Source organism: Malaclemys terrapin, chromosome 21, assembly GCF_027887155.1.
Source record: "Malaclemys terrapin pileata isolate rMalTer1 chromosome 21, rMalTer1.hap1, whole genome shotgun sequence".
Lineage (NCBI taxonomy): Eukaryota > Metazoa > Chordata > Testudines > Emydidae > Malaclemys > Malaclemys terrapin.
This window is the reverse complement of record NC_071525.1, coordinates 6,788,223-6,800,470: the sequence shown is the minus strand read 5'-3', so window position 1 is coordinate 6,800,470 and position 12,248 is coordinate 6,788,223. Positions and strand designations below refer to the sequence as shown.

General features: G+C 46.0%; 1 protein-coding gene across 2 annotated transcripts in view; it reads right to left on the bottom strand.

Moving 5' to 3' along the window:
- Positions 1–10,176, bottom strand: part of RPRD2 (regulation of nuclear pre-mRNA domain containing 2) — a 44,892-nt gene extending 34,716 nt beyond the window's left edge. For both annotated transcript variants that reach the window (XM_054010574.1, XM_054010575.1), the window contains exon 1: positions 9,683–10,176. In XM_054010574.1, coding sequence (XP_053866549.1) covers positions 9,683–9,884 — 202 coding nt within the window. In that variant the 5' untranslated portion in view covers positions 9,885–10,176. The remainder of the gene's footprint in view (positions 1–9,682) is intronic.
- Positions 10,177–12,248: the final 2,072 nt, after the last annotated feature.

Sequence of the window (12,248 nt, the reverse complement as noted above, 5' to 3'; positions counted from 1 at the left end):
GGTGAACTTATTTTAGAGGTGTGTGTGTGAGATCATGAGTTGCAAAGAATTTGCATCAAGTGTGGGAATGTATGCAATGATTACTTATTAATGTGTTTTCTGAAGCGTTAAGTCACATCTGCTTCAAGACACTGACTATACATAGTCATTTAGGAAGATATCCACTGGAGAGCTAACTTCAAGATCTGAACATTTTACTAGACTAACAGGCCAGTGCCCAGTTAAAAAAAAAAAAAGATTACACCTCCCAACTCAAGTTGTGTCCAAGTCGTCCCAAGGTAGTGATCTAAGCTGCTATTGCCCACCCACCTCGAGTCTTTTGTATTAGCTTTGGCTAGCAGATGACAGGGCGAGTGCTATGTTCAGTACACAATCAGGAGGAAGTCTCTTCTCCCCATCCCTGTCATTTCTGGTGCTGAGAATGAGGGAGAGAAAAGACAAGGGTAGACAGGTGTGTTGAGGGAGAAGATGCGTGCGCACAAATGCTGCTTCTTTGCCCTCCCTTTCTCTATCCTGTTCTATGTAGTTTTTCTGATGCTTTTCCTCTCCATTTGTGAGAGCATGCCCACCTACACGCCTCCTTTTGGGAAAGGCAGGCGAGGTCTCCCTGCAGGATGAGGCCCTCCAGCTGCTGTGTCAGTGAAGTGAAACTGATTATAATCTTGTAAATTTCCCTATGCGGCTCCTCTTGTAGACCTGCAACATGCAGAAGCCACAGACACTGGCCTGCTGCTTCTTCAATCTCTTAGGAGAAGGAAGAAGCTCTTTATTCTTCATTCCCAGCCCATCCCAAATAACAGCAGAGGTTCATATGAAACTCTCTTCTACTGCTACATGTTGCACACCCCCAAGTATAAGCCAGAAGCAGCAAAGGCTGCTAATGGGATGGTGGGACTAGATACATTTATCTTCCTCCTTCTCCAAGAGCAACCCAGTAGCAACAGAATACAGTCCACTGTCTCTACTACTCCTGCCCACAGGAGGGTCCCAGCAGGAGTAGAAAAGTGAAATTTACAAGGCTCATGTCAGGCTCACTTTTCAGTTCCCAGAGGGAAGTCTTTTTCACTCATTACTGACTAGCAGAAAAATAAATTTTTCAAGTATTTATGGACAATTATTGTTGCTATTATTTAACACAGAGATTTCTTGCCATTTTCATTATGCTGTGTTAACTGCGGTAACAATTATGAAACAGGACACAAGTAGTTTAGGCCCCAAATTTATGTTTAATAGAAAACCCGATATGAAAAAAGTTAAGATTTGTTATTTAATAATAAAAACAATTCTTAGCTCTTTAGTGCTTTTCATCCATAGATCTTAGCATGTTTTTACAACGATCAGTATCTTTTTCTTCATTTTACAGATGAGGAAACTGAGGCAGAAAGCAAATGACTTGCCCAAGGTCATCCAACAGGCCGGTGGCAGAGCTGGAAATAGTGCTCCATTCACCAGGCCACTGCCACCCCCAAAAGATATTTTGAATTTAAACCTTCCTCTACAGTAACGTGAAACACAAACAGCAGAATTGTGCTAATACATGACTCAGATGTAAGATGAGTCAATTACAAAAATAAATTTAAAACAAGCAGCCAAATTGGTGAAGAGCAGGTGAAACTTTAAAATTCAGTTGTATTAATCTACTAGACAACTATTCAGCCAAATTAAGAAGGTTTACCATAATGTTATTAAAAATTCTGTACAACTTTGTTAAATCCATCCGTTGGTCACTGGATGCATTTCTGTCACAGTTGTATTGTCTACACAGACTTCCAGAAATCTTCTATACAATGCCAAAAAATTAGACCACAAGAAAATTATGATTTAAGGATTTATTTTAAATAATTTGTTTTGGTTTTGCCAGGGCTCCTTTAAATCAAGTTTTAGGTTTCTTTAAATCAACCATCCTATAGATTTCTTCAAGTGGCAAATAAAGTCAGTTAGTTCTAACAGCTAAATTCAATTAATTATGCCACAATCCAGCACTTGAAACCTCACAGTAGTTTTCATGATGTTGAACTTTAACACATGCACCAAGGCAGAAATAAGATTTTTTTTTTTTTCCAGTTAGGGTCAATTGGTTCTTCTAACCCTTCCAAATTACAAACTACAAAAAAAGTGTGTTCAAATAAATCAGAGTTGATAAAGCTATATTTATAGTTATACACAAGTCTTAGTATGCAGTGGGTTTTAGCGATTAAAAACTATATCAAAATAAGAACACACTAACTGTACACTGCTTTTATGAAACAGAATCATACGCAAAAAAGAAGCAAATTTCAATCGCATCATTGCATTATGGAACTGGTAAGCTGGGAATGCATGCAGTTAACATACTGGGAGGTACCTGAATAAATCTTTATTATAGGTCAATGAATGAAGAGAACTTTTATTCAATCATGATGTCTCAACAAATTGTAAAGGAGACATCAGTTCTTCTCATGAAACAGTAAACTGCATTATTGATCTCACACTGCCAATGGCCAAATGTTTTTCAAATTCTTCTTCAAGTGCGCCTCCTGTACTTTTTTTTTAAAAGTGATGTTATATTACTTGATGGATTAACATGTCTGAAATTAATAAATGCATAGCTTACTGACCTGAAAAGCAATTATATTTAATTTGTGGCTAAACAGTATTTATGCAAGCACACTGAATAAATTAGATAGTCCTGTCAGAAAGTCTTTTATAATATGGATTCACAGTAGTGAGTTTTGGAGAAAAAGTGATTCACAGCATTAAATACCTTATACTTCTATAAAGAAAATATTGTCTATTTTAGTGAAACTTTCAGTTTTCACATAAGCAAGCTGTCATTGTCCATATGATTATACTACTAGAACAAAAAACTGATGAAGAGGTAATTCAATCATGTGCTGACAGAGATATCGAAATGTCAGCGCTAATTCTGCATTAAAAAAGGAATGGTTCCATTCTAATAGCATCACATCTTTTGTATAAGAATTACATAGTACCCTATCTGTTAAGAGACTTAAAGTAGAGAAATGCAGAGGGAAAAAAAATTGACAGGATTTGACAACACATACATACTATATGATATAAACAGAGGAAGAAAACTTTGGAATTAAAGAAAACAACTCAAATACCAAAACAAAAATCAATAAATGTTCTTCTCAAGCGGGATCTAGAGGATGGCAGAAACCAGTAGATGAGAACCTAGCTAAGTGTGCAAGACTGACTATATGATGGTGGGTGTAAGTGGGGAGATTTCTTCCTGACCACAGTTTGCATGAAAATCAATGATCTTTTTAACAGTGCTGCTAATGTCACTACGGATGACATTACAGAAAAAATTTGAATTCCCTTATTCATATGTTTAATGAATTTATAAACCAGAAAAAAAAATACTGTATAAGACAAGTATCATTTCAGAAATACCACCTATAACACTGCTCAATTTAATTTTTGTACAATGCTTTCTTCAAGAGTGTCACCCTACTAAGAGACGTAAACACCAAGCTATTTTTTTCAGTTCAATATAAGTACAAGCAATAGAGACCTGCAGTGGGACTGGGATCCTGCAGGTCCCATAGGATTTGCTGTCTTAATAGCAGGATAACAATTCAACAAAAAATGCAGGAGCGATTGGGAACTGTGAGGTGGGATTAAAAAATTGTCCCACACAGGGCTCTAACAAGAAGAACCTCATTTATCCAATCTAACTGGGACTTGGCCGGCAGCCAGCTCCCCTCCCGCTGGTGGCCCGCACCGATTAACTCCTCCCCTTCCCTCCCAGCACCTCCTGAACGCTGCGGAACAGCTGTTTCGCAGTGCGCAGGAGGCACTGGGGGGACAGAAGGGGACAGGACGCGCTCAGGGTAGGAGGTGGAAAGAGGTGGGGTGGGGGTGGACCGGGGAGGGGAAGAGGCGGGGCAGGAGTGGGGCCTTGGGGAGAAGGGGTGAAGTGGGGGTGGGAAGAAGCGGGATGAGGGCTTAGGGGAAGGGGTTGAGTGGGGCCTGGGACTGTGCAGAGGTTGAGCACCCCCAGGGAAAATTAGAAACCGACATCTGTGACTCAGGCCAGATCGGATAACCAAAAATTCGGATAACCCAGAGAATGGGAAAGTGCGAGGCTGCAGTGCCATCTAGAGGGTACAGGAGAGATTGCCCTCTTTTGGACCTGTGTGCGCTGGTTGTTTGGTTAATAAGGAGAACCGGTTAATGGAGGGTCAGACAACTGGGTTCTACTGTACCTTCATCTGAATCTTATAAAAACTTTATTGAGAATTCTGGGACAAAAAGCCACTCTCTTATCTTATTAATTCTACCCTTTGCAAGAGGCTCTCAGGAAATAACAGCTATTAAAAGCAAGTCAAATTTTCTTAATTATTACCAGCTATTATTTGTATTATCATGGACCATTACTATTCATGGACCAGGACTCCTTTGTGTTAGGTGCTGTACAAATGGAACAAAAAGACAGTCCATGCCCCAAACTGCTCACAACCTAAGGGCAGGTCTACACTACGGAGTTAAGTCGACTTAAGTTACACAACTCCAGCTACATGAATAACGTAGCTGAAGTCAACATAGCTTAGTTGGACTTACTGCAGTGTCTACACCGCGCCGGGTCGACGGGAGAAACTCTCCTGTCGACTTACCTTATGCTTCTCGTTCTGGTGGAGTACCGGAGTCGACGGGAACGCAATCTGCAGTCGATTTAGCGGGTCTTCACTAGACCCGCTAAATCGACCCCCAGTGGATAGATCGCCGCATCGATCCGTGGTAAGTGTAGACATACCCTAAGTATAAGGCAATGAACAACTGGTGGATACAGAGACAGGTAAGAGAGTATGAGGAAACAATGAGACAAATTGGCTCAGCATGATATGCGGTGGAGTCAGTACAACGCCAGCTAACTATTGTCAAGTTTTTGTAGGGATGATAGAAAAGGAGAGTTTTAAGGTGAAATCTGAAGAAGAAGAATTAGTTTTGTGCTGTTTATGGGGAGTTCCTCTCAGGCATGAGGGGCAACATAGAAGAAAGCATGAAGGTGTCGGAAAATGTATCAAATGGGTGATGGAAGCTGCATCATTACGGCCTTACAAATTCATGGACCATTTTGGTCAATTTCATGGACATAAGATTTTAAAAATAATAAATTTGAGTTTCAGATATTTAAATCTGAAATGTAATGGTATTGTAATCGTGGGGGTCCCAACCCAAAACAGGTAAGGGGGGGGGGGGTCACAAGGCTATTGTGGGGGTGGTAGTGATACTGCCACCCTTACATCTGTGCTGCTGCTTTCAGAGCTGGGCAGCCGGAGGGCAGCTGCTGGCTGGGTGCCCAGCTCTGAAGGCAGCACCACCGCCAACAGCAGCACAGAAGTAAGGGTGGCAGTAACATAAGAATGGCCATACTGGGTCAGACCAAAGGTCCATTTAGCCCTATATCCTGTCTTCTGACAGTGATCAGTGCCAGTGCTTCAAAGGGAATGAACAGAACAGGTAATCATCAATACCATAGCATACCACCCTCACGTCTATGCTGCTGCTGGCGGTGGCTGGACTCCCAGCCAGCAGCTACCACTCTCTGGCTGCCCAACTCGGTGAAATCTGGTCTCCCCTACAATAGTCAGATTTCAGGGTCCATGTCGTGTTTTTCATGTCCATGAATTTGGCAGGGCCCTATGCATCCTGGGCTGATGGGAAGGCAGGAAGTCAATGTCTCAATGGTGCACAAGTAAGAATATGATTTAGTCGCAGAGGTCATGGATTCTGTGACTTTACTGCATTTTTGTGACTTCTTCGGCTTCAGCTATCAGTGGCAGGAGATGTGTGCCCCCCTGCCCTCCTGTGGCTGTGTGCCCCAGCCCCTGCAGTGGGGCTCAGGCTGCCAGTCCCCACACAGTGGGGCTTGGGCTGTCATTCCTTCCCTCCCCCCCCACACCCCCAGTTATTTTTAGTACAAGTCACAGACAGGTCACAGGCTCCCATTAATTTTTGTTTATTGCCTGCGACCTGTCCATGACTTACTAAAAATAACTGTGACAAAATCTTAACCTTAAGCTTAAGAGATGATAGGTAGGGAGCAGATAGGCCATGAAGCTCCGTCAAATTGAAAGTAAACAGCTTGTTTGATGTGATAGAGAAGGGGGAACCGGAGGAGGGATGCAAAAAGAGGGATTACATGGTCTAAGAAAATGATCTTTGTGACAACATTCTGAATGGATATGAGTGGAGCAAAACTGCATTTCTCGAGGACAGAGAGAAGGATGTTGCAGTAATCAAGATGCGAGAGGACTGCCCGTACAAGAGTTTCAGAAGTGGATGAACAAGAAAGGCCCTATGTGGAAAATTAAACATAGCCTAAATTTGAGGATTTAGAGCGAGATCTGAATCAAAGATGGTGCCCCGGTTAGAGACCTGAATGACAAGCAGGATGATGGTGTTGTCCACAGTGAACGGGAATGGAGGTAACAGGGAGGTTCGTGGGGGACGAGGATTAAGAGCTCTGTTTTATCCATGTTGAGAAGGAGCTGATGGCTAGGCATTCACAAGTAGATGTCAGAAAGACCGAGATTTTAGTTTGGACAGAAGACAGGTCTGGAGTAAAGAGGTCGATCTGTGAGTCCTTAGCAGAGAGAAATGGTAGCTGAATTTTCTTTGCAGGTGAGATTACCCAGAGGTAAAGTATAGAGAAAAAAAGGGGCCCAAGGACAGAGATCTGTGGAAACTGCATAGAAATGTGGGGGATGAAGAGGATGAGCCAAAGGACACACTGAAGGAACAATTAGAGAGGTGACAGGAGAACCAGGAGAGGACACAGTCATGGAAGCCATGACAGGACAGGATATAAAGAAGAGCATGATCAATGGTGTCAAAGGCAGATGACAGATTGAGGATGAGGATGGAGTACTAGTTCTGAGCTTTAGAAAAGAGGTCATTAGAGGTTTGGACAAAAGCAGCTTCTTAAGAGTTAATATTTTGATTCTTACACATACCATTAAAAAAAAACAATTTAACTACTTGTCACGCTAACAAAACAAAAGAAAATTATGAACTACTCTATTTTGCTCTGCCCAGCAATCCCAGCCCTAGAAGTAAGATTCACTTCTCATTAAGATATTCATTTGAGTTCACATATCTGAAAATAAAGTTTAATTACAACCTTTGAGAACAACAAACTGTTTACAATTTTAGTAAGTCAGACAACTGTACTGTTGAAAATTTCAACAATTAAGTGTTTTTATGCTAATTAAAAGGCAAGGAAAATAGTTTAATTTTCTATTTGAACCCACATGCTAGCTGAGTTGCAAAAGTCTCACTCTCACAAAACGTCCCCTTTACTTGCAGACTGCTCCAAAACCTTAATTTTCATTGACATTTGTTGCAAGATACATCTCAGTTTATTCCAAATGACAAGCAAGTCTTGCTTTTGAGACTTTCAGACTGCTAGGAAGAATTGTGTGATTTTAAAATGCAAACACAGTTATGCTAACTGAAGCAGTGTATAATATAGTTACTCGCCATCATCTCTGCATCTAGACAAATACCTGCAATTTCAAGCCCTAATAACTGTACCTCATAAATATCAAGATTCATAACAATTTACAATCTATTCTGCCAATTAATTCACAGCATTTATCAGCCTGCACAGATTAGAATAAGTGATGCAAGTGCAGGACACAGCTCCTGAATGAGGACTCAATCCTGCTTCCCCTCCTGTGGAGAGCCCTCAAATACAATCAAAGTAAACAAGGAAAAAGGGGCACTCAGCAACTTAGAGAATCATCTCTTAATATGGAAAATGAACTATTTCTAACATTTTTAAGCATAACAGAGTTATAATGCCACTTTAAAGTTACCTTCTTGCTCCTGCAAAACTTACTTTAGCGCATACTGAGACAGTACAAGATTTGAATGTTTTAAGAACATATGAAAGAGCAATTCCAGCAAAGATGATCAAACCATGTTTAGACTAGTGAAAAAGATTAATCTCTCCACTGTCAAGTCCACAATACACCTACGGCCAGTGCTCTCTAGATTTGATTTTAATATCCAATACTCTTCCTCCTACCCACATCTAAAGAGACTACTATTTTGGGAGTGGGGGAAGAAGACTGTGGCTAGCATCCAAAAATGAGAGCTGATGTTCAGGCGGTTAATTTACATGCTTATTTTTTTCTTGGAATTGTATACGAAAATCTTTACCTGAGACTCTGGAGAGGACTCCCCAGCTACTGGTTAACACTGTAAGCAACATACACAGCAATGATAATGCCATATGATAGAACTGAGATTATAAGGGCTTGCCTAGAAGTTATGTGCTCCAAAAATTTCTTCTCTGTATAATTATGCCCCAGAGAGCCTTAACTTCAATAAGTTAACTAAAGCTGGAAGACGACTAGCTATCAATTATTAAATATATGTTTGAAACCTGTGGTACAAGAAGGTAGTTATCTCCCCTTCATCCTCTCAAGACACTCCCTCTCTCCCTACCCCAAACATTCTGTTGATTCCCACCACAGTTTTTGGACTTTTGTGAAGTTGTGTTAGAATGTCTATTGCTGTAAATGATATACACTCACATCCACTTCAAACTGAACATTTCTGCTTGTGAATCAAATACCACACATACAAACATATTAAGCAATGCAACAGATTTCCCAGACTTGTCCTGAACTATAAACAAAGATCTCAACCAATTTAGAAATTCACATCACTAAATTCCCAAATTCATAAGCAAGATTTTTTAAATTCTGAAACAGATCTATTTTAAAGAGGTACAATGCAAGAGGTACCATGCATTTCTATTATTTCTTATTAACACCACAAATCATCTATCAATAAATGAAAGAAATGGCATTTTTTAAGCTAAGAAAACCAATGCATTTTGCAAACATCTCTGATTGTACCAGCTGTACACAGACTGATAGTTTTGTTTATAGACTCCAAAGTATTTAAAACACAATAAAGGAACCATTTGGGTAGGAGTGGAGGTGGCTTAAATAAACTAGGGGAAGCCACTGAGAACCTAATGCACAGTGAGGGACTATAAACAAGATGCAGATTAAAGAGTCTGTAGGGTTGTGATCATAGGATAAGTGACATGGAACCACAGATTTCTCAATGGGGTTTGGATAAGGGGGGGGGGATTCATATCAGGGGAAATGTCTGGATTAACAGGGTTTGGAAAATGGAGAAAAGGGACTAGACTTGGAAGGCAAGTGAAAGGAAGAAAGGGGTTATTTCCCCAGAGTCCCTCACAGCCCCTAATGCCTCCCTCCGAATCTCACTCTCCCAATTCATAGAGTCCAAGTCAAGACGGGACCACTGTGATCATCTAGCTTGACCTCCTGCATAACACAGACCAGAGAACTTCCCCCAAACAATTCCTAGAACATGCTTTTTAGGAAAACACCCCATCTTGATTTTAAAACGGCTAGCAAAAGGAGAATTCACCATGACCCTGGCTAACCTGGTTCAATGGTTGACTGGAGAGCCATTACATTTGCCTCCCTCTCTCCTCTTTTCCTCCAATGAAAAATTATGGGGTTGTGGTGCCTACTTTCCTCGATGCCCCGCCCCCCCCCCACATCTCCCTCCTGGTGCCCTCTTCGCTCATCCAGGGACAGATAATGAGGCCGTGGTTCTTTTTTCTCGAGAGCCTCCCCCCCATCTCCACCTCCCGCCATGGTGCCCCCCCCCCCCCCCAACTCACATCTCCTCAGCCACTTCATCCAGTGATACACGATAGTGTTGTGGTGCCTCTTGTTCTCCAGGCACCAGGACGACAGGCCCTGGATGGACTCCATGGTGTTGGTGACCGACTGGAACTTCCTGTCCAGCGACGCCTCCAGGGCCCCCGCCGAGGAGGACGACGACGAGGAGGCCTTGTTGCTGCCTCCGCCGCCGGCCGCCATCTTCCTCCCCTGGTCGCACCAGCAGCAGCAGCGCCGCTACCCTCCGCCGCGGCCGGGAGCGCGCGCACCGCTCAGCCGTCCTCCCCTCCCCCCTCGCCCGGGGGGGGAGCGTGCCTCCTGTGCGCGCGCCCGGGCCGAGATGGGCTGGGCTTGCGGCCGCACGGGGGTGTTATTTTTAACCAGGGCCGCTGCCCAAGGAGGAGGCATGTAACAATGCACCCGCGGCAACCCTTCGCGCCTGGCGCCGGGGGGGGGGGGCTTCGCCGTCCGGCTCAGGGCGGGCCAGGCGGGAATGCGGGCGGCGCCGCCCCCGTGTGTGCGGGGGGGGGTTTTCCCGGTCTCCCTCGGGCGCACCCCGCAACGCGCAGCAATGCACCTGTGCCCGCCGCTGCCTCCCGCCCGCTGGCGTCCAGTCCGAGGAAACACTCGTTCAACCCCGGCCTGCCCGCGATGCGCGCGCGCGCGAGGGTCTCATCCCCCCCTCCCCCACCACCCCGCAATAGCAAGCAATGCGAGCACCCGCCCCCCTGCAATGGAGCGGCTCTATCCCCGCCCCCTCGAGCGGGCACAGCGCACGGAGGTGACACCCCGTCCCGCCGGCCGGGGCCGGAGCGCGAGAGGCCGCTGCACCCCCTCCTCTCTCTGGCACACAGGGGTGGCTCTGCCACCGCCCACCGCCCGGCCTCTCTCCCGGGCCCGCGCCCGAGACACTCCGGCTGGGAAGTGCGCGCACTCGCGCGAAACGGTGGGAGCGTCGCGCGGCCGCCAGTGGTCGCGGGAGCGCGCGCCTCACGCTACCGCCCCGGGCACGCGCCGCAGCCCCGCCCCCTCGCTTTCTAGGGGGCTTTTAACGGACCCCTTTCCCCTGAAGGGCCCCTCCTGTGCTCGCTGAGCCGCTAACCGGTTAGGCGGCTGCCAGGGGCTGGTTACTCTCCATCCCCAACACAGCTCGGAGCCCGCCCATCTGCCGCCATTTTGTACTAGGTTTCTCAAGTTACCCTCAGAACCACAGCCACCTAGGACGCATGCGCCAACCCCTCTCGGGACGCTGCCAACTACGCACGCGCCGAGCCCCTCCAGGCGCGAGGGGTTCACGACGCACGCGCCACACCGTGGTTGCGCATGTGCCAAACCACTCGTCAGCGTCGCGGAGCATACTGGGCATGCGCGAACGTGGCCGCGCAAACACCGCCTCTTTCCCAATCGATTGTGCGCAAGCCTGAGGAAATGACGTTCCTGCGCATGCGGGCCGCGCTCTCTAAACAAGCCCCGGGCGTGCGCCGTGCACTGAGGCGCTCTTTCCAATCACTGCGCATGTGCGAAGTGGAGAGGCCAGACGTGAGGCGGGAAGGGAGCGCGAACAAATGACCGAGGCCTTCCCCCTCCCCTGGGGGAAGGGTCAAGGGTGTCAGTCCAATCAGGGCTTCCCAGCGCGAAGGGGGGGAGAGAGGTAGCTACCTTGGGGCTGTACAATGAAGGGCATGATCATGCTCCCTCCCAGCATCCTTTGTGCTTCTCCCCCATCTCACCTTGACCATGCTCCCAGCATCCTTTGTGCTTCTCTCCCCCCCACCTTGACCACGCTCCCAGCATCCTTTGTGCTTCTCCCCCATCTCACCTTGACCATACTCCCAGCATCCTTTGTGCTTCTCTCCCCCCCACCACCTTGACCACGCTCCCAGCATCCTTTGTGCTTCTCTCCCCCCCACCACCTTGACCATGCTCCCAGCATCCTTTGTGCTTCTCCCCATCTCACCTTGACCACGCTCCCAGCATCCTTTGTACTTCTCTCCCCCCCACCTTGACCATGCTCCCAGCATCCTTTGTGCTCCTCTCCCACACACACACACCTTGCTGATACTGCCAGCATTCCCTGTGGTTCTTCCTCTCCCCCCCCCCCCACCTTAGTCACACTCCTGGTATCCTTTGTGCTTCCACTCCACTATTGGCCAGGGTCCCAACATCCTTTGCACTTTCCTCCCAGCTTCATGTTTTTTCTCCCAGCAGCCTTTGCACTCCCCCCCTGCACTGACTAGAGTTGTACTTTGCAGATGGCCATGGGCCCTACTGGCCCCAGTCATGGCAGAATGCTTATGCTCTTTGGTTCTCCCCACCCCCTTTTTAGCCTGCAAACCTGGCACCCTCCCTTCTGCCCAAGAGAGCAGCAACACAGACAGAACTGGCCAAGCTCATTCAGCACTGGTGCCATTTTGCAAAGGCACTCCACACGCATGGTAGAACCTGCACCAGGTGGTTTGTGGAAGAAAGCAACAGGCTGTTTTATTAAGCAGAGCCTGCCATAGAAGAGATTGAAAAAAAAAAAGAGGATGGACAGAGAAACAATTACCACTTTTAAAGGAGCAG